Genomic DNA, 25,155 nt, shown 5'->3' on the forward strand with positions numbered 1-25,155 from the left:
ACAAATGTCCGCGTGGCTCTGCATGCATGCAACGCCACGCTGTTAAAAGGAAAGTGTTCGCCACTATGACGAAGCATTGTTTTCTGTGGGTGTTCGGCACCTTGGGTGCCAAACAAGCCACGCAGGCAGAAGTGTTCGCCACTTTAAGTGGCGAACATTTTATTCTGCCAAGCTGGCGGCCACGTGAGCAGATTACACTGCTCCCGTGGCACGGATCAATTTGTTCGGCACTATGAGTGCCAAACAAGCTCAATAAGGTATGGGTGTCGAACTCTACTTTGTTCGACACCCATGGTGTCGAACAAGCGTGTTCGGCAGTATGACTGCCGAACACGCTCCATTGATACACAGGATCCGAAAATATTTTCGGATCCTGCATGATTTTAAAATTATTTTTCTATTTTTGCATGATTTGAAAAATTGCTCGTATAATAGGCAACTTTGTTTCACTCCTTTTAACATGCATGAAGGAGATAAAGAACTTAGACATATGCAAAATATCCTTAATCAATCTTTAGAAATTAGACATATGCAAAATATCCTTAAGTAATCTTTCTATGGAGTTGAGAATACCATGGCCAGCAATGAATTGAATCACCATCATAAAATCTCCCTCAACAAGATTGGAGATTAAATACATTTGGAGCTTTACTAGTCTCTGCATTCTAACTTGCATACACTAAAGTGGATATCTCCATAACAGCCATCTTATAAAATTATCACATTTTCACACGAATCAAAGTATTAAAACACTTTATTAAATGAAAAATTATTTTATATAATCATTATTTGTATATAACGGTATCATGTTAACTATTAATTATGATGGATTTTATATAAAAATTAACATAATCAATTAATAACTATTGTACATACAACAATTATATTATTAAATTATATCAGTCATTACTTAATAATTTTTTATGAAACGTTAATTGGAATGATTCTATTGCTTAATAAAATATATAGGATAAACTGTAATTTAGTCCATCTGATTTAGTGAAATATAAATTTTCGTTCCTCTGTTTTTAAAAACCTTCAATTTAATCCTTTACATTTAAAAAAACTGCAAAATAGTTCCTACCGTCAAATTTTCAGTTAACCTTCCGTTTATTTTAATGAAAATGACTAAACTACCCTTTAAGTAAAAAAACCCAACCAACCAGTATTCACTCCATCCCAACATAGAAGGAGGAGGAGGAGGAGGAGGAGGAGGAGGAGGAGGAGGAGGAGGAGGAGGAGGAAAGGAAGAAGAGGATCGGGAGGAGGAGGAGGAGAAAGAGAAGGAGGAGAAAGGATTGGGAAAAGAAGGAGAAGGAGAAGAAGAAAAAGAAGAAGAAGAAGAAGGAGGAAGAGGAGGAAGAGGAGGAGGAATAAGATGAGGAGAAAAGGAAGAAGATGATCGGGAAAAGAAGGAGAAGAATGAGGAGAAAATGATAGTTTAGTCATTTTTATTAAAATAAATGGGTTGTTAACTGAAAATTTGATGATAGAAATTATTTTGTAATTTTTTTAAATGTGAAGGATTAAATTGAAGGTTTTTAAAAATAGAAAAATAAAATATTATATTTCGCTAAATTAGAGGAACTAAATTACAGTTTACCTAAACATATATATTCTCTATGAATATCAAGTATGAGACATCTCTTAGCTCTTATAATCTCTACTTCATTTGCTCGTAGCATTTAATTTCTCCTACATATTGCCTTGTCTAACTTAAACTCTTATCTATATTATTTTAAAACTAGTTTTTAGTATCTTAACTCATTAAAATTATTATTTTTTTTAAGATTAAGAGAATAAACTATTTGAATTTTTTTTTTTGTAATATTTAGATACTAAGTTTAAAATCGTTATCCGGCACTTTAATAGCCGACTGCTATTAAAAGCAGTGGGTAACAAAGCAATCTTACTTTAGTACCTGCAGAGATAAACGGTTACTTTGAAAACGATAGCTGCCCAGTGTCATCGTTCTTAATCAATCTTCCTCTCTTTCCCTGCTTCTGGACTTGCTGAAACTATCCTCAACGATGGAGATTTCCATGAAAGCGGCAATCCTTTTTCCTCCTCCATTTCCCAAATCCAACACAGCGCACTGGAAGCCCGTTAAAGCTCCTTCACTTCGCTTCTTGAGGTACCAAAATCCCCTCCAAATTTTTCCTGAAATTTTCAGATTTTGATTACTGGTTTTTTCAAGTAATTGATTTTCGTTGCAGGAGGAATGGAGAGGGCAATGCCTTGTTTAGAGCTCACTCAAAATTAGAGTGAGTGTATTTTCTCCCTAATCTTTATTAATTAGGCCAATTGACATAAAAGGATCCAACTTTTGTCGAGTATTTGCATTTTAATCTAATTCTTTAATTTAATTGGCCAATTTTATATTTTTATGCAAAACTACTATTTATTATAAAATTTTCATAATTATTAATGCAAAACAAAATTCAAAATTATGTAATGTTTAACGGTTTTTAAAATTAAATATATCATCTAATCATACTTAAATATGAGTTAATATTAATTTTATATATATAATTATTTTATATTAAAAAAATAAAATATTATATTTGGTATTCTATCTGAACTCTTATATTTTTTTATTTTTAAAAATTGATTAAAATTACACCTAAAATTTAAATTTGAGCTTTTTCGGTAAGTTGGTCACTAGTTTATGTAATAATAATAATAATAATACATGTGGTATTCTAGTTAGACTATCAAGTTGCACCAAATCCAAAAATTAGATCAATTAAACTAAAATTGCACCAAATTTAAAGGTTAGGCCACTTAAATCAAAATTAAAGAATTGAATTAAAATGCAAATATGTGCAAATATTGGACTTTTTGGATCAATTGGCCTATTAATTATGTTCGTTTTTATGTGCTCAACTTTCTCATCAACAAACTTTGTTAATCAATCTTCCTTTTAGGGTAGAAAGTGATGACAATGCAGAGATGCCTCAGGTATGCATTAGTACGCTTCAATCATGTGACTTGCTATCTTCTTCTTGTAGAGCATATTAGGATGGGTTTTTATTGTTTGTTTCTAGGAAAAATTTGGGCCATCTAATTTTGAATCAGAAGTGAAACACAATCACATATGGCAGCTCTTCAAAGAGGCTCAGCGAAGTAAGCTTTTCATGTGATCCTTTTTTTTTTCAAAAAAAAAAAAAACGGTTTAGTTCTTCCTGATTGCTGGTTTGGATCTTAAAGTTTGTGTAGTTAACGTCACCTGCTCCACATGAACAAGTTTTAGTACATTTTTGTGATGATATTCAGATATTCTATACTTAAACAATCAGCGTCTTCTGGCTGTTGAAGAACTGAAAAAAGCAAACCAAGAGAAACAGCTGTTGCTTGACAGAATAGAGCAATTGGAGGCAGAAAAGCAAGCTGGTTTTGGAAAAGGTGATCAATGCTATCTTGAAATGTTGCATTTAGTCGTATAAGCAATGAAATTATGAATTTAATAACTGATAGTCTTGCTGTTTATCTTCTTTTTATTTGAAATCTCAAGGATGTCATATTTGCATTTTATCATAAGAAATTATATACCTATTTGTTTGTGTTTGATTATCCTTTTTGGTTCTAATTTAACATCAAATCTGAAGTAATTGGTTGTGCCCTTGAGAACAGATTTCACATAGTCATTGAGGTGATTGAGCATAAAAATTTGTACTCTGGATTCCCTCAACCAGTACCAGGGTTAATTAATTATTTCTAACAGTTTGGAGATGTAGCAATAATTTTATTTTTCATTTGAGAACTTCTAGCTCAAGCTGTTTAGGTTTTTAGTACCTAAATTTGGTTCAGCTGCTGAAGTCAAGTAATTTCTTTGATGGATATACTTACTAAACCAGATAAACAATCTTTGTGCTGTGAATTGCTGCTTCGGATCGACTCAATGGTCCTCACTGGCATGATTAACACTGCAGAGTCATCGAATTTGAGAAAGGCAATCATGAGTTCCAAAAGTAGTGTCGCTGATATTTCCTTCGACAACTTGCAGAAAAGTGATGCTGAGCTTCTGTCAGAACTTCGGAACTTCTCATATGGAAGCAAAAAGTATTATGGTTTTAATGAAAATTAGATTAACTAAGTTATAGTGAATGCAATCGCATCCTTAATTTTGCGCACATCCATAGTTCCATACACATGCACACACACACACACACACACAAAAAAAAGAAGTCAGATGTGTGCATCTTCAAAGTTAAAGGCTTGCATATATACTCGTCGGCTTGCGACTGGTTTTTTTTCCTCTTCCAAACACAACATGCTGAATATTTGAGAGTTGTAGAGTGTCATTTTCCAAAAATGCAGGAATTCTGTATTAAATCTTGATAATTCATTGTTGTTCTATCCTCCTCCCTTTTATCATACTATTTATTTTCTATTGAAAAGTCAAAATAACTGTAATTCAATTCAGGAGTGGTTTTCACATTATCCATATCTGTACTGAAATGGCACCAGTCATAGAGGTTGGATCCTTGGCATCATATGTGACAGGATTATCTTGTGCACTGCTGAAAGCGGGCCACTTACCAGAGGTTATTTTGCCAAAGTAAGCAATGCAACTCATTTTTGTCAGCTACTTAGCTTGCTTGTGAGGGAAATTTATTTAGAAATGTTATATAGATGTATCTGTCTATGAAAAGTTTAGGAGTCACCTACCAATTTCATTTAGGATAATATCTATTTTTCTCTGGTCCTAAGGAACCCACATATATATTATATGTCTAAAGGGAGGATTTATGTATATTTTCATAATTGGGTTGAATATTTCACAATGATTTTCTTGCTATACATTCAGAAACTGAAAGTTTCAAGGTATCTCTAAAAGCATTAATGTATTCTAATGCTTTTAAAAGTTGTCATTTCCAAAATATTGGAAATATGCATGTGAAACTGCAAGATGATTCATCTAACTTTGATGTACGTTACTTGTGTCCAATTTAAATTAGCATAGCTATTTTATGTTAATAATATATATACACACACACACACACTTTAGCTGTTTGTTCTCAGATTAATGCATTTAATACTGTTGTGAGCATGCAGAACACCTTGTTGGCATGAGATTATTATTTTTCTATCAAGTATTGTTTTTGGTTTACAATTGTAGTTCAGTTAGGAAGTTTTCAAACACCTTCCAGAAAGTGCTAAATGGTCTTGGCATTTCCTTGCTTGAGCTCACTATGCAGATGCATGTGCATAAGAGTGTAATACATCTTGCAAGTTTGTAGTATAACTATCTGTTATTTATAATATACTTGATTTTGAACTAATAGCAAAATTATCCTCTGGTTTAAGGGGGAGGATTCTGCAATTTTAATCTATTTGACATATGAGACTATTAGTTATAGGCGGAAAATTTTGTTACCCAAAACTGACACGGTAGAGATTCTTTGTCTCTCTCTTTTTCCCACATGTTGGGCATGTGCATCAATTCAGAATAGACTGCATGATTCTTTTTTTGTTTTTCAAATATTTGCAGTTTGATGTGTTATTTTATCATAGCTCATAAGTTTAGAGTGTTCGATTTTGAACCTGAAATTCATAAGTCATCCTGAAGGGGTTCATGCTGTAACAGGTATGCATCTCTGAACCTCAATGAAATTCAAGGGTTGCGAGAAATTGAGGCAGAGTTCTACTCATATTTTGAGGGCCAATTGCATGGAAACAAAATTTGGACAGGGTGCGAATTCTTTTTGTTTTTTGTATACTAATTTTAAGTTGAGTTGTTGTCTAATATTTTCATTTTAGCCTGGAGTTACTGTGGAGAAAAATTACTAAATGGGTGAGCAAAATATTGTATCTGCAATTCTGCATTGTGTACTATTGAGGCTTTTTGTATTGATATTATTTTTGATGGCCATTATCCAGAGTCGTCAATGGCATAGGAGTTACTTTTATTCAACCTTTGTACTACTCATCCTTTTTTAACCGTGAGAAGGTATATGGTTACTCAGATGACTTTGAACGGTGAGTTCTTATGCTTTTCCCAATTGGTTTGTTTTACACTATTTGAAAATCTATCATGCTTGTTTATTGAGTGAATCCTATGGTAGAGCTGCATGTCTCTATCCCAACGTAACAGATGGCAAAGAGTTAAATGGTTAATGAATGTTGAAAAAAGAAGTAGAATGCAATTTGCTATATCATTTTGTTTCAAAAATAAGCATTACCCTTTGAATAATGACCTGGCAAAGAAAAAAAAAATTCAATTTAGCATAGCTGTGGGTTCCAAAATCTGCATTATCTTTCTAACATGAAATAGATGATCGTAGGAACAATGGTAGAGGGATGTTTATGCCTGTTAATATATTCATAGAGATGAGGGCTTTTTTTTGTTTCTTTTATTTTCCTATTATTTAGTTTTAAGGAGTTCTAATTTAGACCTAATTACTCACACAATTGTTAAATCTTGTGGGTGGTAGGAACAATAGAGTTAGCACATTTTTGTAATGAGCTTTTAAGCTATGAAAATCATTGGTACTTATTGAGATACTTTTTGTAAATAGCATAGATTTTGTAGTGATTGTGTGCATAATTAAGGATACAATTGTGTGATATGATTGGGATATGATTAGCCTATAATTAGGAAATTAATTTTTAAGTTATTCTTGTAAGTAGCATATGTACCCCAATTGGCTTAAGGGAAATAATCAAGTATCTTTCTCTAAAAATCTCTTTCTCTCTTTCTTTTTTATCACTGTTTCATGGTATATTTGCCAAGCATCTTGGCCTACTTGTGAGTGACAGATCTGCCACCTTCATTTGGAGGTTTTCTGGAAGTCAGTTGATCTCACCACCCAGGCCACCAGCCTCCTGGTTTCCGATCGGCACCTCCTTGAAGCACCGTCACTGGAAATGCCGCCACGTGCCTTAACATGCCGCCACTCTATTTCTCCATCCTTATTTCGGCGACCTTTTCACGCCAGCGATCTTTCCCTCAGACTCGCTCGACGTTAGGGACTCCAGCCCACTAGGTTCGGTCACCTGCTCAGCCCTCTTCACCCATCCTTCATGAACAGTAACTTCGAGATTACTGTTCACGTCCTGAAGCAGATTCCTTTTCTCTTCAACATGTTTGAGAAGCAGATAACACTGAATATAGTTCATATGGCCCAATCAAATAGAGTAGACTCACGTTCCAAACTGAATTCAGTCACTCTAAATGAAGCAGAATACAGAGAAAATCTACAGTTTCAAGCTACTCAGCAACATTCTTCTCCAAGTATTGCTCATTCTGGTAACTCTTTTGCTTATCTAACTAAGTCTTTACCCATTGGTTCATGGATATTCGACTTTGGTGCTTCTGATCATATTTGTGGTAATTCCAATCTTTTCTCTACTATTGTTTCACTTTCTACACCATCTAAAGTCACATTAGCTGATGGTTTATAAACTCAAGTTGAAGGAATAGGTAACTTATATCTTCTTCCTTTTATCCCCTTAACTAATGTTTTATTCACCCCTGAATGTCCATACAACCTAATCTCTATTAGCAAATTGGCTAAAGATTTTCACTGTTCAGCCATCTTTACTGCTGAATCTATGGTTGTGTAGGACCGAAGTACTGGGAAGAAGATTGGAGCAGAATATGAGTCACACGAATTGTACTATTTTTTCTCTTCTAACCCTCCAAGTGCTTTTGTGTCTACCAACTCCACTAGACTCATTCATAGTCGTTGGGGACATCCAAGTCTGAACAAGTTACAAAAAGTGGTTTCTAGTCTCTCTTCCTTGCCTTCTTTAGAATGTGAGGCTTGTCAACTTGAGAAGCAAACTCGGGCTTTTTTTCCCAAGCGGGTCAATAATAGAGCCACTTCTATATTTGACATTATTCATTCAGATATTTGGGCTCCAAGTCGGGTTAGTACAACTCTGGAATTTTAATATTTTGTTACCTTTATTGATGATTATTCTCGTTGCACTTGGCTTTTTCTGATGAAGAATCGTTCTGAGTTGTTATCTATTTTTCAAAAATTTTATGCTGAAATCCATAATCAATTTGGTGTTCGCATTAAGATATTGCGAAGTGACAATGCAAGAGAATATTTTTCTTCATCGTTTACTTATTTCTTGTCTACTCAGGATATTACTCACCAGACTTCTTGTTCTCATACTCCACAACAAAATAGGGTTGTCGAGCGAAAAAATCGGCATTTGATTGAAATAGCCCGCACCTTACTCCTACATCACAATGTTCCGTTACGTTTTTGGGGAAGCTGTCCTTACTGTTACTTGATTAACCTCATGTTTTCCTCTGTTTTGCAGTATCAAAGTTCTCATTCTGTTCTATTTCCTAACCAGAGGTCCATCCCGTTGTTTCTGCGTGTTTTCGGATATATATGCTTTGTTCATGATCATACTCCTTGCAAAGACAAACTTCAGCTCAAATTGGTTAAATGTGTCTTTCTTGGCTATTCATGACTTCAAAAAGTTTACAAATGCTATGACCCTACTACTAACAGATACTGTGTCCACAGATGTCACCTTTTTTTGAAACCTCTCCTTACTTTTCTTTTAGTACAACACGCAAAATATTTATTCCTAGAGCTTTGTCTATACCTCCGACTCTTATCTCTCCTTCACTTCAAGTATGTCCATCTCTCACTTCTATGCCACCTCTTCAGGTCTACACACGTCGGCCTCACCTATTTGCTAATAACAATGACATTTCTCTCCCTGATGTAGATACTTCTAATGACTCACCTCCCGTTCCATCATCACCTACTTCGGTCATGCCTTCAGCAGCAATAGCTACCCCTTCTCTTGCTCTTCGAAAAGGTATTCACTCTTCTCGAAATCCTCATCCCATTTATAATTTTGTAAGTTACCATCGTTTGTCTCCTTCCTATTATACTTTTATTTCTGCTGTGTCTATACCCAAGACAGTTAGAGAAGTATTGGATCATACTAATTGGTGTAATGCTATGGTTGAGGAAATGACTGCACTTCATAATAATGGAACTTGAAAACTGGTATCCTTACCACCTGGCAAATCTACTGTTGGTTGTCGATGGGTTTACACAGTTAAGATGGGATCTGATGGCAAAATTGATCACTTTAAAGCTCGTCTTGTAGCTAAAGATTACACACAGATTTTTAGACTTAATTACAGTGATACTTTCTCTCCAGTAGTCAAGATAGCTTTTGTTCGCCTCCTTATCTCATTGGCTCTAATAAATCACTAGACTTTTCATCAACTAGACATTAAAAATGCCTTTTTTTATGGAGAGCTCGTCGAAGAAGTTTACATGAAGCAATCTCTAAGATTGGTTGCTCAGGGAAAGTTAGGCTTAGTGTGTCATCTTCGGCGCTCTTTGTATGGACTAAAACAGTCTCCAAGAGCATGGTTTGGACGATTCATCACTTTAGTTCAACAGTTTGGAATGTCTCGAAGTAATTTTGATCATTCCATATTTTTTCATCATAATGGTGATAGATGCATCTATTTGGTAGTCTATATTGATGATATTGTCATTACAGGAAATGATTATGATGGAATCTACCAGTATCCACTCTTTATGCATTTCTATTTAAAGTAGACATAGTGTGTGTGTGACTCGATTTCAAGATGAAAACTGGGCACTTTTATCCTTTTGTGTTGATATCCCTTTTCTACCCTGATATTTAGACTAGAATATAACTTTATATTGTTATGCTATTTTTTCAAAAACTTCTTCTTTAGTGCTAACATATTATCTCTAATTAACAATTTGTTTGTGGTTATCCGTTGGAAGCCTTCAGGTTTGCCTATTTTTCTCGTGCTTCATTGGATTATATAACAAAATCTGGAAAGCAGCCTGATGTGTTACACACACACAACTGGGAGACTGCTATTGTTGGACCACTTTTCTGGGATATTTTTGCTAAACAGGTGCAAGTTGGACTCTTTTTTTCCCCTCCCTCTCTGAATGGATCATTTAATTGGTTCATAGCTTTTTTTCTCTCTGTGTGCATGGGGGTACCAGTGGTGAGCTATTTTGTCATTTTTAATTTAGTTGTAGCCCCTGAGCCAGTGCCATCTTCTCTCAGTATAAGAGTGGAAGGGGAGGGAGAGTCAGATATTATGAGGTAGTAGCTTGGGTTCACCTGAGTGGTTGAATAGATTTGCCCACCAACAAGTTTGGTACTTCTAAGTTATTTCTCATTCGCTTTACAACATCTTGATTGATGTGCAATTCTGGATAATTATGTGCATATAGTTGGCCAAGCTTGTTCTGATGAACAGTGGTTCGTCATGGTACTTGGAGTTTGAATTAGAGAAGATAACATCTCAGGATGGACCAGGACTGAAATTTTTTCCACTTGTTTCACTATTAAAGAACCTTATTCTTTTACCTCACAGTTCTACTGGTTGTATTGTTGAACTACAGAAAATTAAGTGGCACCTTTAAAAGTTGGGTCCATAACTATATTTTGCAATGTGTAAAACCTTGATTTCTTCGACATTAGAAACTTATTTGTGTGACAATTTTTCCATTGGTTCAAGGTGAGAGGGCTGCCTGGGTTGTAAATGTTGTATTACATGAGATAACGGATGTGTCACACTTACGGTTCTCGCTTGTGCAAGTTTTTATTATTTCTTTAATACTCTGGCTGTTGATCAGAAGGAGCTGAAAGATGACTTTGTAAAATTACTCATCACAACTTGTTTATATCTATAGGGACTTGGAGGTACCAGAATATTGTTGACATGCCATGGCTTTGAGTCACAGGTAGTTTTCTATGTCTTTTCCATTATTGCGTCAAGTTCAAATTGGGTCCTTTCTATTGTAGGACTTTATGAAATTCCCTGGTGTATAATATTTTAGGGCCTTGAGCAACCTGAGAAGCTAGTGCTTTGTGGACTTGATCCTGGTAGACTTCATCGTCCTGATCGCTTGCAAGATAATTCTAAACCGCATATTATCAATATTCTGAAGGTATGGATATTCTCTCTTTTTGTTGTCCGTCTCTTATTAGTAAAAGAAAATGCATCATGGTACTGTGTTTTGCTAATAATTCCACTCTGCACATTTGATATTATCTTTGCCGCTCCCCTCTCCTCATTTTAATTCTACATGTTTATAAAGTCCTCAACCCGGAGCTGCTCCATTCTTTTCACTTTCAACTTGAGTTAATAGCGCCATTAGGAAATGCAACCCAAGGAAAAGCATGATTGGTCATAATACAAAGTGTATATTGAATCATCTTTCTGATGGACCTCCTCTACTGGGGAAATCATTTTATCATGCTTTTTATTTGCTACTAGTCAATGAACAAGCAAGCATGCCTGTTTATGTGACGTGTCCTTAATATTTGATAATGTCATAATGGTTATGCGTGACATTTTATATGTTTTACAACTTTATAAAGCTCATTATATGTTAATCCAATTTTTGTGTTGGGTACTCTAATGTGATATTGAAACCTGTCACTGTACCCCTATTGCGTTTATATTGTATTTGTTGTTTGGTGCTTAGCCTACGTGATATACCTGTATATCTGTAAGGTATGGACCTGTTTCTTTATGTGAGATGGAATCGGAATGCACTTCAAAATTTGGAACTAACTGGAATGATTTTATTTCAGTTCCTTCTTGTAATTTATGCCAACAGATTTATTTTCTAAAATGTTTGCAGGGTGGAGTTGTATACTCTAATAAAGTTGCAGTAGTGTCATCCATGAATTCCAAAGGCAGGATTATTCACAGTTTGAGTCATGGATTAGAATCTACCTTATCCATTCACAGGTAAGTTATGCAGCAACCCATTTTTCATTCAGTGACCTTTCTTTCCTTTGCCATGTAAACTGAAATGGAGCAGGATTGTCTAAATAAAACAAAATTCGATTGGTGAATATTGTTGCTTCTTGTTCCTTCTAGCATGTCTTTTCTGGGCACATATATGTTTCTGTTTTGCTACCTCCCACTCCCCCACTTCTTTAGTTTAATACATCCTCATATCGACTCTTGGTTATAGTGATAAGTTGCTTGTTACTCCCTATGGATTTGATGACTCCACCTGGGATCCTTCCAAAGACAGATTTCTTCCCAAAAATTACAATAAAGATGACTTGAAAGGGAAAGCTGTTTGCAAAGTTGCATTGCGAGAACGCCTAGGGTTATCTGAAAATTCCTCTACCATTCTTGTAAGAGTTTCCTATAAGATCTTGTAACTTTGGTTGTCAATTTTTTATTTTCTCTTCATGTTCTAAGAATTAGATAACTATAAATCATTGATTCTGTAATGTTGCTTGGGAAGAATGTTGTAAAGAAAATGCATTCATTTGTCTAGAAAACTGGTTCTTAAGTTCATGCATTTTTCAGCATCCTGGATTGCCATGGCGTGGGAAACGGAAAGAGGCTTGTAACTATCATAACATAATGGTAACAGATGAGCATATGCAATTTTTTAAAAAAATTGCAAAGTTGATGAAATGAGTAGATATTGGTAGATACAAGTAAAACTAAGATTACAACTTTATAGATAAATATAAATGCATCAAATAGGTGCATCAAATCTATTATTCTTTAACATTATTAGCTAATATTAATTTATAGCCAAAAATAATTATGTAGACATTAAATAACAAACCTTATTACCACCTTAACAAATAACAAATGAATTTTTTTAAATTGTTAGAAGCAAATTTTTGTTAAAAAAAAATTACAGCTTAGATTCTTTGACTTGTCTCCATTGCCTTTACTCAAGTATTTTTTTCATAATTGTCATTCTTTCACTATTAGTATTCTTTCCAATCTCTACGCATTCATTGCTTCATCAGGAATTCTCTCTGCCCCTACCATATTCCAAGTTGGCGGTTTTCACCAACTATCCCAGATTGAATCTTGGGATTTGACAGCAAACTTAAAAAGTCACTTACAGATGCTTTATGCTAAATAATAGTCCATGAATTACTATTCAAGGATTATAAAGGAAGGTTAGCTAGTTGGTTTGTAGGCCGTTAGTCAGATGGAAGTTGAATATCTACAGTCATTCTTTTTCCATTTCTTCAACTTACTATTCATAACATATGTTGTTTTATAACCAAGATAAGTATTAAATTAAAAGTTTAAAACTTATTATTAATTTTACATTTTCTTGAGTCTAAAATTACACTTATTGTTAGCAAATATAAATGAAGTTTCAAGTTTGGTTTGATGTTATTCTATAATTAGTATGTATTTTAATAAAAAAACAACAAATAATAAAAAGATATGGCAAAAAAAGAAAATTAAAACGCTCACCTTTTACTAGAACCAACCATGAAATAGAGATATTTATGATGTTTATTAGCAGAAAAGGAGAAACTTGTAGAATTAGAATTAGAATTAGAAATTTCAGCAAAATTTTGAGGGAATATGATAGAATCATTACTTTGGTTTGGATAGTTGAAACATTCAAAAATTAAGAGAAAGGAAGAAAATGGTGTGTATATATGACTTTTAGTAAATGTAGTCTTGGGAGGCAACGATTATTACCATTAATGGTAAATAATGTAAATAATAGCCATTACCTTTATATATCAATGGTACAACCATTTCTGGTAAATAATGTAAATAATGGCTGTTACCTTTACGTATCAATGGCACAACCATTACCATAAAACTCACAAGATGCTTTTAGATAACGGGGTATTGGGTAGCTTACTCCTCAAAAACCTATAAATAATGACCGTTATCTAACTTAAGGGTTGTTGTTTGAAATTGTTATAGATTATAGGAAGTAAATATATTAATATAGGAAGTAAATATTGATAGATGGGTTAGTTGCTTAATCTTAGGGATTGTATAATCATAGACTTGATTTTCCTTCCTGTTTAGTTACCGTTTCTCATATATAAATAGGTTGTAATCTTTATTATGAAATACAACATCAAATATTATATTTCTACATGGTATCAGAGCAAGGTTTGTAGAGATTTTTTTCTCTCTCGTCAAGTTTTAACTTTTTGGAGACTCAGGACTCCTGTTCTTTTGTGTTATCCATCTAGGATAATATTTGTCTCTCACCGTTCACCTAAAGAGGATGCCAAAGTCGCCTTGCAGCTCCTTTGTCAGATTTGTGGTTCGTTTTCCGTTTGGGTGTTGGGTGGATGCGTCTTTTTGATACTATTCATTTGGGCTACCCATAAAGAGTAACTTTTGGAGACTTAGGACTCTGTTTATTTGGGTTACCCATAAAAGGGTAACATTTGGAGACTTAGGGCTCTGTTCATTTGGGTTACTCATAAAGGGTAACGTTTGGAGACTTAGGGCTCTATTCATTTGGGTTACTCATAAAGAGTAACGTTTGAAGACTTAGGGCTCTGTTTATTTGGGTTACTCATAAAGGGTAACGTTTGGAAACTTAGGGCTCTATTCATTTGGGTTACTCATAAAGGGTAACATTTGGAGACTTAGGGCTCTGTTCATTTGGATTACTCATAAAGGGTAATATTTAAAGATTTAGGACTCTGTTCATTTGGGTTATCCATAAAGGGTAACATTTGGAGACTTGAGACTTAGGGCTCTGTTCATCAGGTACTGTTCACGAGTACTATTTATCGGGTACTGTTCACGAGTACTGTTCATCGGGTACTGTTCAAGAGTCACGAGTATTGTTCACGGATTCGAAATTCTATTCACAGTAAGGTGTTTAGTCTTATTAATCATTCTGAATTTGTTAAAGAATTAATGCAGTATTTGGAATTTCTATATTCTGGCAAAGGGAATACTTCTCGTATTTATGATGTGTGTAAGGCATTTTACCAAGCTAAGAAAATGTGGTCTCCCATTCTAGTGCTGAATTTGAATGTCCAGTCATGGCAAAAACCGTTTGTGAAGTTTTGTGGGTACGTCAATTATTGGAAAAAGTTGGGTTTACAAATTCGGTGTCTGCTAAGTTGCATGGGACGAGTTGATTATATATATAACAAGTTGAGCATGATTAACATTTATGCTCCAACTTGAGGGGGAGTGTTATAGATTATAGGAAGTAAATATATTAATATAGGAAGTAAATATTGATAGATGGGTTAGTTGCTTAATCTTAGGGATTGTATAATCATAGACTTGATTTTCCTTCCTGTTTAGATACCGTCTTTTATATATAAATAGGTTGTAATCTTTATTATGAAATACAATATCAAATATTATATTTCTACAGAAATCATTTGGATACTTAGAGTAATTATAAGATAGGGAACCAATATTGTGGAAATGGAAGTTGAGTGTTTGTAGCTTAAAATATTTGAGATGCAAGGTGCTTGCTTAAGTCATTGGGTGCATATTTGTGTGTGTGGTATGCTTGATGTGGAGTAATCAAATGAGACGAGGTGGATTAAAATTTGGATCAATAAGGAAGCTAGAACAATTGTAGTAGAAACGGAAAAGAAAGTGTGGGGAAATTCAATTGAGAGATGAAGTAACTGATAGTTATTAGGGTTTAATGTTTCCTAGATGGGTGACTCAGTAATGAATGATAGTGGTAAAATAAATAGATTGCTGAGAGAGCAAGGATATGAGTTTGAGTTTGATATATGCCTGAATGAGCATGAAAATGTTTTCAATTCCAGTTTTCTTGATCTCTCACAAGCATTGCCAATTTTTCACAGAAGGCTTAAGGCACAGTATGTCTTGCATCTCACAAAAGTCTTTAGGATACAAAGTAAGTCTTGTATCTCACATAAGTCTTTAAGACACAAAGTAGGTCTACATCTCACAATAGCTTTAGGCACAAAGTATGGCATGCATCCCATAGAAGTTTTTAGGACACAAAATGCGCCTTGTATCTCAAAAAAAGATTTAGAGCACAAAGTACGTCTTGCATACCACAAAAATCTTTAAGACATTGTTATAGAAAGTAAATATGTTGATATAGGAAGTAAATATGGATAGATTTGTTAGTTGCTTAATCTTAGGGATTGCATGATCATAGGCTTGATAAAAGGATTCCCTTTCCTTTCTAGATAGGTTTTTCATGTATAAATATGTTGTAATCTCTATTGTAATAGATATTAGAAATATTACTTTTCTACATGGTATCAGAGCCTTGTAGACAAAAGATTTGAATTTTTTTTTATGTTCTATTTGGAGACTTAGGGCTCCATTTGTCCTATTCTTTTAGGTCACCCTTACAGGGTGACATTTGTCTCTCACTACCCACCCAGGAAGGACGTCAGAGAGCCGGCGATGCTGCCCTGAAGAGCTGACGATTGTCCGACCGGCAAATGGCCTTCACGTGCCGCAACTTGTTTCTGATGCCGTCCCATTTGCCGGCGCGTCGCTTGTCCGACTCTACTCCAGTCACCATCACTGGTGTCGCTCCGAGGTCCTCTCTTCAGTTCTGTGGTCAGTTTGCCATTTAGGTGTTTTGTGGAGGTATTTTTGGGTTGGATTGGATTTTGGGTACTATTCACATCATTCTGGTACTGTTCACATTACTTTTTTGTTTTTTTTCTGCGCCTTCTGTTGCCATTAATTTGGGTGAGTTGTTTTTATGACTGAAATTAAAAACACCATAGCTAATTTGATTCATGTGATGACTAAAATCACAAAATACAAAATAAATAGATCTAATTTTCTGGATTGGAGTAAGACTATCCGTATTTATTTATGAAGTATCGGAATGGACGGTCACCTTACTAAGAATCCTCCAATTGATGACATTAGGAAAGATTGGATGAGGGATGATACTCGATTATTGTTGCAGATCCAAAATTTCATTCATAGTGAGGTAATCAGTCTTATTAATCACTGTGAATTTGTTAAATAATTAATGGATTATTGTATTCAGGCAAAGGGAATATTTCTCATATTTATGAGGTGTGTTGAATCCCACATCGGTTGTGGAAAGGGGTAATGTGCCCCTTATATGGGCCATAGGCACTCCTCCGCCTTGAGCTAGCTTTTGGGGTGAGTTAGGCCTGACTCAAATTTAACATGGTATCAGAGCCTCCCCATCCGATGTTGGGCACCCTATAAATGTGCCACGCACCATTAAAAATTCTGGGCGTGAGGGGGTGTGTTGAATCCCATATCGGTTGTGGAAAGGGTAATGTGCCCCTTATATGGGCCATAGGCACTCCTCCCCCTTAAGCTAGCTTTTGGGGTGAGTTAGGCCTGACCCAAATTTAACAAGGTGTATAAGGCGTTTTATCGGATTGAGAAACAGGAGAGAACTCTGACCTCATATTTTATAGATTTTAAAAGAGTTTATAAGAAACTTAATGTCTTGATGCCTTTTAGCACAATGTAAAAACTTAACAAGCTCAATAAGAGCAAATGGCTGTTATGAGTTTTCTTGTAGGTCTCCCTCCAAAGTTTGAGACAGCTAAATCTCAGATTCTTTCTAATTCTGAAATATCATCGTTACATGAGGTTTTCACTAGAATATTACTTACAGAATCTTCCTCTCCAGTTCTTTCACACACTACTAGTGTCTTTGTTAGCCGCAATGACAGTGGCAGACAGAATAACGGAGATGGGAACAGAGGAGCTTTTAATGGTAGTAGAGGATCTCAGCATCCTGAGGAAGCAGTTCCTACTTTTGACTCTGGTGGAATCATTTGTTATTACTACCATGAACCTGAACACACTAAGAAGACATGCCTGAAACTTCAGAATAATAATCAATGCTCACAAATGGCACACATGGCAGTTGAGGCTTCTCCTGATCAGAGAATTTTGATAGTTGCAGATGTGTATGTACAATTTTCTCAATACCAGGCATCTATGAATATTGCAAAGTGATAATGTTAAAAAATATCTTTCTAGGAATTTGAATCTTATTTGTCACAAAAAGAGATTCTTCATTAGTCTTCCTATGTTAACACTTCTTTACAGAATGGGATTGCCGAACGAAAAAATCGATATCTTCTTGAAGTAGCCATAGGTCTCTTATTCCAAATGAAAATCCCTAAATGTTTTTGAACTGATATTGTATCCACTGCTTTTTTTTTATCAATCGCATGCCCTACTCCATTCTTCATAGTGATATTCCTTATTAACATTTTATTTTCCATTGAATCTTTATTTCCTATTAAACTACGTATCATTGGGTGTATTTGTTTTGTTCGTGATGTTCATCTACAGGTTACTATATTAGATCCCAAATCACTCAAATGTGTCTTTCTTGGCTACTCTCGACTTTAAAAAGAATATTATTGCTTTTCTCTTTATCTTAATCGGTACCTTATGTCTGCTGATGTAACATTTTTTGAGTCTACTTCATTCTTTCCACCATCATTTATTTATGACATATAGGGGAAGGAAGATGACCTCTTGGTATATACTGTTTGCTCTTTGTCTCACCCTCAGAATCTTTCTGCACCTTTCGCTCATGTGCCAAGTCGTCCTCCTATTTTTCATGTTTATTCCAGACGCCTAGAGGACTTTGACTCCGCTCTGCTATCAGCTTCTTCATCGGCGGATCCTGCCCCCACCGATATGTCACCGTTTGACTTGGATATGCCCGTTGCCCTTCGCAAAGGTAGATGTACTTGCATTCATCCTATTTCGTTTTTTGTTTCTTATGATCAATTATCCTCTTCTTCTCATTGTTTTGTCAGTCTCCAAATTTTATTTCAGTCTCCAAAACTGTTATTGAGGATTTATCCCATTCTGGTTGGCATGCTGTGATGGAAAAAGAAATGATGGCCCTAGATACTAATAATACTTGGGAGTTGGTATCCTTACCCCAGTAAAGCGGGCTATTGGATATAAATGGATGTTTCCGGTGAAATTAAACCTGATGGATCTGTTGCTCGCCTTAAGGCCCGTTTAGCAGCCAAAGGTTATGTTCAAACTTATGGAGTTGACTATTTCGATACTTTCTCTCCAGTGCATCTGTTCGATTGTTCATTTCCTTCATAGCTACACATGATTAGCCTTTGCATCAACTGAATATTAGAAATGTTTTTCTCCATAGTGACCTTCAAGAGAAAGTTTATATTGAGCAACCACTTGGTTTTGTTGCTCAAAGAGAGTTAGGCAGGGTTTGTAAATTTCAAAAATCCCTCTGTGGCTTGAAATAGAGTCCTCAGGCATGGTTTGGCAGGTTTAGTAAGGTGGTCCAACAGTTTGAAATGCAGATGAATAAGTGTGATCATTCAGTGTTTTATAAAAATTCTGATAGTGGAATAGTTCTGCTTGTAGTATATGTGGATGATATTGTTATCACAGGAAGTGATGTTGCTGGCATACATCTCTAAAGAATTTCTTTAAGCACAATTTCATACAAAGGATTTAGGCTCCTTGAAATAATTTTTGGACATTGAAATTATGCGGTGTAAGAAAGACATTTTTTTATCTCAAAGAAAGTATGTTTTTGATTTGTTGATGGAAACAGGAAAATTGGGTGCTAAGCCTTGTAGTACATCAATAACTCCTAATCTTCAACTTACCACGGAACACAGTGAACTATTTGCAAATCCTGAAATGTATAGAAGGGTGAGTCAGTTTATGGCTTCTCATTGCTCAGTGAGATGCTCTGGGGCAAATTCTTTGCAAAAAGGGCTCCAGGACATGACCTCTTCTATGTTAACCATGGGCACTCAAACATTGGATGTTTTCTGATACTTATTGGGCAGGTTCAAAGGTTGATAGGAGGTTAACCACTGGAAATTGTGTTTTTGTGAGAGGTAACCTGGTCTCATGGAGAAGTAAAAAGCAAAATATGGTCTCTCGTTCTAGTACTGAATTTGAATATCGAACTATAGTACAAGCCGTATGTGAAGTTTGGATGCATCAGGTAGATTCTTTGCAAAAAGGGCTCCAGGACATGGCCTCTTCTATGCTAACCATGGGCACTCAAACATTGGATGTTTTCTGATGCTGATTGGGCAGGTTCAAAGGTTGATAGGAGATCAACCATTGGAAAATGTGTTTTTGTTGAAGATAACCTGGTCTCATGGAGAAGTAAAAAGCAAAATGTGGTCTCTCGTTCTAGTGTTGAATCTGAATATCGAGCTGTGGTATAAACCATATGTGAAGTTTGGATGTGTTAACTATTAGAAGAGGTTGGGTTCACAAATTCGGTGCCTGCTAAGTTGTGGTGTGATAATCAAGCAACTATTCACATTATTTCTAATCTAGCATTTCATGAGGACCAAACATTTTGAGATTGACTGTCATTTTGTTCGTGAAAAAGTCTAACAAAAGATAATCTCAACAAGATAGCAAAACTGATAACAATTAGGGGATATCTTCACTAAAACTCTGAACGAGACTCGAGTTGATTACATATGTAACAAGTTTGGCATAATTAATATCTATGCTCTAACTCGAGGAGATGTTACACAAAGTAAATATGTTGATATTGGAATCAATATGGATAGATTTGTTAGTTGCTTAATCTTAAGAATTGCATGATCATAGGCTTAATAAAAGGAATCATTTCTTTTCTATATAGGTTTTTCATGTATAAATATATTATAATAGACACAGGAAATATTACTTTTCTACTGACACAGAGCATGTTCTGCATCTCACAAAAGTCTTTAGGATACAAAGTATTGCGCTGCATCTCACAAAAATCTTTAAGACACAAAAATCCTATCCTAAGGTAGATTTTCTGAAGTTGCCACTTCAGGAATACCCTAATAATCCAAACCTAATTGCTGAGGTGTCTTAGCATACTGTTTATGTTAGGTAAGTTGGGTTTCTTGAAAATGAGTATCTGGGATTGGCATATTAAGTGTGGAAAAATGTATTAGCATGGGTAGCTCATCAGAGCAGTCCATTATGCTAAGTTGCCGATATGACATCTAGTTTCAGTTGGAGTCCCATCACCCATGACATGTACTGCCATTGCTTGATCTATTCTTATGAGACACAATGGTAAACCAACCATGTAGTTGGAGATCCACTGTCCTGCTATTTTGTGCTAGCAAGTAGCACTCAGAACAGAGCTGGGCATTGTTTCAAATCACGGTCGCGGCAGTGTGCTCGATCACGGCCGCATGTAATGGAAACAAGTTTATAACGGTCATAACGTAACGGTAACGGCTTGTCGCGGCGCAAATTTTTTGAAAAAATTTATAAAGTTTATGAAATTAAAATATATTAAAAGATAAAATGAAAGTTAAATTATACAACTTAATAATAAATACAAATATATCAAATAAATATAAAATACATAAATTTTAAACATTATATACAGTAACTTACCTCAATTAATACTACCAGAATGATCGTTTAGGGTAGGTTTTTGAGTAGAAATTTAAGTATATAAGCTGCTATGAAAAAAAATTTAAGAGAAATATAGCAGTTTTTGGCTTGAAAAGTTGAAATGGAGGCTGGAAATAAGTATGGAAGAAAGCTGGAGCCTAGAGCCAGAGTCTGAACTCTGGAGAAGTGGAGAGAGTGCTGGATGGTGGAGTGCTTGACTTGCTGGTTGTGCGAAGACACAAAGTAGTAAAGAGTAAAGAAAGACAAAAGGCTAAAGAGAAGTAGAGAAATCAGTTTTTTTGCCCCTTCAATAATGCATACAAAGGCTGGTGCTGGACTACTGTTAAGGAAAGTAGCGGCCGTTATGGCCGTTATGGCCGTTACATTAACGGCCATTACCTTTGCATAACGGCCATAACGGCTGCTATAGCAAAAAAATTTTCCTACCGTTATTTACAGGCCTTAACGGCTACGGCAGGCTCGAAAACCTATAAATAACAACCGTTACGTAACATAATGGCCGTTATTTAAAACCATGGAGCTGGGGCCCTCATTTAATCCTGATATGAGCTACCAGAGGCTTTTTGAGGCCTTTGATTCCTCAAAAAAAAAGTGTTCTTTAATCAAAATAATAGTCTTATGTGCTTATTGAATATGTGAAAGGATCCCCTTGAAATAATTTGCATTAGGCGTGTGCATATATACCTGGTATTGCATCAGATATGTACCACCTTCATTTTGCATATTTTTGTTTTGTTGGCCAGAATGATTATCTAAAAACAATTAAAAAAATGATACAGGTAGGATGCATCTTTTCAGAAATGTCAGATTCTGATGCGGATAAACTGAAGGCAGTTGTTTGGAATGCTACCGGGAACTCTGTCCAGGTTCTTATTTCTGTCAAGTTCATGTATTTCCATTATGAAAACTGCAGACTTTTTGGTTTAGTGCTGACAGAAACTCCTTCCTTGCTGATATGATAGAAATACTTGCATAAAGTAATATGAGCCGTAACTCTAAATTTCTGTTGGTAGACACCTGTCAATAATAATATATGCTTTCTGTGAATGTGTACATGGTATTTACATTGTTAATTTTCTTTCGCATGAATTTGATATTTCATTTGTTTTCCACAGTTTATCTTCATGGGAAGCAAAATACCAAGTGCAAACAGGTCTCTGGAATCTCTTCAGAAAGAGCTCCAGGTACAGGATTCCAGCAAGCATACCTCTGTTTCTAATCTTCTCATTACAATTATTTTACATTAAGGAAATGAACTTCATTAAGAAAATAAGCTAAGCAGCCTCTTGAATGGTATCCTGCTGCAAATTATGATCTTGCACTCAGCACAAACTGAGTAAGCATCATCAGACATGCTTTTAGCATTAAACCTGTCGGTGAAGTTCTCACCATATTAGCTGAATGCAAATTGTGGTCACAATTTCAGGTTCCAAGTTGCAGAGATCTCAATTTGCTTATCAAATGCTACTATGTTCATCCATGCCCAAGTCCAACCCAACACCCAAAAGAAAGATTTATTGGCCAACCTCTAATTCTTTGCTTTGATTTTTGGTTTATCCTATGTTGCAGGGTGAAAATGTGAGATTCATAAACAAATATGATGAAGCTGTATCACATCTAATCTTTGCAGGATCTGACATAATACTCTGCCAATCTTTTCATGACCCTTTGCTCCAAGTGCCAGTAAGTACAGCATAATATTTTATCAAAGCAGAATCTCCACATCATCCCCCAACCAATAATTCCATTTTTTATCTGAAAGTGTCTTTTTTCCCCCTTCAATCTCTTGCTGCACTTCACATTTGGTCATTTCAACTCGGGCTGCACATTTGGTCTTCAGGAATATTTCAGTTCATCTTGATACTTATTTATATTCTTGTCTCATGACTCAAAATAATCTTCAAGTTCCACAGCTTTTTTGCTTCACGTGTAACCAATAAACAAAAACATGCATGAATATGCATATCTATTTTCAGATATGCCTTCTATCTTGTGATTTATTTGAGTAATGGAAAAATGCAGCTCAAAGCTTTGAAATATGGAGCAGCTCCAGTTGCATTAGCATCTAATGACAACAGATTCAGGTAACTGTATCTTGCAGAGAATCCTAAGCAACAAGAAAGCTATATTCCCCACCTCTCTTTTCTTTTCTGTTTTCCTCTCATTGAGCACGAGAATTGCTTGTATCTTTGAAACAGATCTGTTGCAGATCATGAACAAGAGGCCACTAAATTCACCCAGTTAATTAGCTCTACCTTCGGAAACATGTCTCTTAGTGAGGCCCTCAATGAAATTGTGAGTATTTTCTGAGGTGATGGCAAAATTAGTCCTTGTGTGTTTTCATTCTGAAAGAACTTTATGTGACACTTCCTTGTAGAATAACAACCCATCAAAATGGAGGCGAAGTATAATAAACTCCATGGCAATGGACTTCTCCTGGAATGCAGAGTGCTATGACATTCATGTTTCTGCATACACAGCCCTAAAAAGTTTGTGAAGTAGATGCCACTGCATATGTCCCCATGTTCATATGTAGATATTAGACGTCCAGAGTCTACGGTGGAGTTTGTGGGTTAGGGAACAGATTTCAGCTTCAGCATTGCTAAGTTCTGGCCATCCAATTCCAGGATATAATGCAAAGTAGCAAGGACTTAGAACCTCGTATGTAAAGTTCAGTGAGATTCCACTTGACCATGTCATTACACGGTGTAGTTTTGTATATGTTTTGGACTCTAGTTCTGTAGTGTAGTTTTTGTACATGTTGACTCCATGGGTTTTTAATGACATATCTAATAACTTTTAAATTTAGATTTGTTTCAAGAGAAAGCATGTACAGATTATTATATAGTTAAAGAGAAATAATTTTTCATAAAGAAGAAAAACACAATGAAATTCCATTAAGTATGTAGCACATGCACTCAAATTAACTATGCCAAATTTCATAATTTATTGATTTAAATTTTTATTAATAGTGATGGATAATATTCATTCTAAATAGATAAATACGTGAGAGTTATTTAAAACAAAAGTAAGGGATGATTAGGAGTTAAGACTTACTGGTAGATTAAATTAAAAAAATTAAAATTAAAATTTTAATATTTTAAAAATTATTAATTTTAATTTGAAATTTAAATCGAATGGATTTTTTTTTTATTTTTAATATTTTAAAATTTATTAAAATATTTTAATATTAGTTATAATTTAATATCTCTATATTATCAAAAATAATATACTATTATTCATTAATTAATTTAGTTAAATTTTATTGATTTTTTTTATTAAAATCGAATTAAATGAAAATAATTAAAATTTTTAAAAATAAAAATAAAATCGAATTAAAAAAATAAAAATTAAACTGAATTTTTAAATTAAAAAAATTTATATAATTTATAATTTAATAATAATTCATTTAAATTTTTTTCAATAAAATAAATCATTTCAAATAAAAAGTTATTGGCAAAACTGCAATTAAATGAGAGAGGAATGGAGAAGGGGAGAAAATGATGAAAGATGGAAAGGGATGGGATTGGGAAACTTTTTCCATTTTTGAAAAGAAACTGAACTATCTAATAGGATAAGAACTTGAAATTCTACCATCATAGTACTTTTTCTCACAATTATTTTAGAAAAAAAAACTTATACTATTAAAAATTAACCCTTTTCAAAATAAAATAAATAATAAATATATAACTAAAACAAAATTTTGTATTAGCCAAAATTCAAGTATGTTTATTTGAAGTCATTTGCAAATTTATTATGAATGTAAAACTATAAAAAAAAAAATTCAAATAAATCTCTAAACATTTAACAAACTTTAAATAAGGATAATTCTTTTTCTTTTTGTCAAAATAAAACTCTATTTAAAAAAAATAAAATAAGTTATAATGTAATAACTACATGGGTTAAGAGAAGGTAAATATATAGATGATAGTGATGGTTTATGTGTAATTTCTAATAGATTCGTATATATATTAGTTGACAATTAAGTATGC

General features: G+C 34.5%; 1 protein-coding gene across 4 annotated transcripts; it reads left to right on the forward strand.

Annotated features, from left to right (window-relative positions):
• Positions 1 to 1,863: 1,863 nt before the first annotated feature.
• Positions 1,864 to 23,971, forward strand: LOC110629968 (probable starch synthase 4, chloroplastic/amyloplastic). 4 transcript variants are annotated; one of them, XM_021777215.2, is made up of 20 exons: positions 1,869 to 2,134; positions 2,217 to 2,264; positions 2,928 to 2,961; positions 3,048 to 3,126; positions 3,277 to 3,405; positions 3,933 to 4,062; positions 4,427 to 4,561; positions 5,591 to 5,695; positions 5,884 to 5,982; positions 9,757 to 9,886; positions 10,677 to 10,727; positions 10,824 to 10,934; positions 11,634 to 11,743; positions 11,973 to 12,141; positions 21,943 to 22,029; positions 22,279 to 22,347; positions 22,733 to 22,846; positions 23,186 to 23,247; positions 23,362 to 23,458; positions 23,541 to 23,971. In XM_021777215.2, the coding sequence occupies exons 1-20, from the start codon at positions 2,031 to 2,033 to the stop codon at positions 23,658 to 23,660; spliced, it is 1,983 nt and encodes a 660-aa protein (XP_021632907.1). In that variant the 5' UTR covers positions 1,869 to 2,030; the 3' UTR covers positions 23,661 to 23,971. The 4 variants fall into 4 exon arrangements, 3 of the variants coding, with proteins under 3 accessions (XP_021632907.1, XP_021632906.1, XP_021632908.1); XM_021777214.2 differs by having other exon boundaries at positions 1,870 to 2,134; positions 3,858 to 4,062; XM_021777216.2 differs by having other exon boundaries at positions 2,055 to 2,134; positions 2,933 to 2,961; positions 3,858 to 4,062.
• Positions 23,972 to 25,155: the final 1,184 nt, after the last annotated feature.

Source organism: Manihot esculenta, chromosome 13 (assembly GCF_001659605.2).
Source record: "Manihot esculenta cultivar AM560-2 chromosome 13, M.esculenta_v8, whole genome shotgun sequence".
Lineage (NCBI taxonomy): Eukaryota > Viridiplantae > Streptophyta > Magnoliopsida > Malpighiales > Euphorbiaceae > Manihot > Manihot esculenta.

Bases quoted from the DNA above. Each gene is read 5' to 3' on its own strand.
- LOC110629968 (XM_021777214.2), top strand. From the start codon at position 2,031: ATGGAGATTTCCATGAAAGCGGCAATCCTTTTTCCTCCTCCATTTCCC. The intron at 3,127-3,276 runs GTAAGCTTTTCA...GATGATATTCAG, and splicing joins CTTCAAAGAGGCTCAGCGAA to ATATTCTATACTTAAACAAT. The intron at 12,142-21,942 runs GTAAGAGTTTCC...AAAATGATACAG, and splicing joins AAAATTCCTCTACCATTCTT to GTAGGATGCATCTTTTCAGA.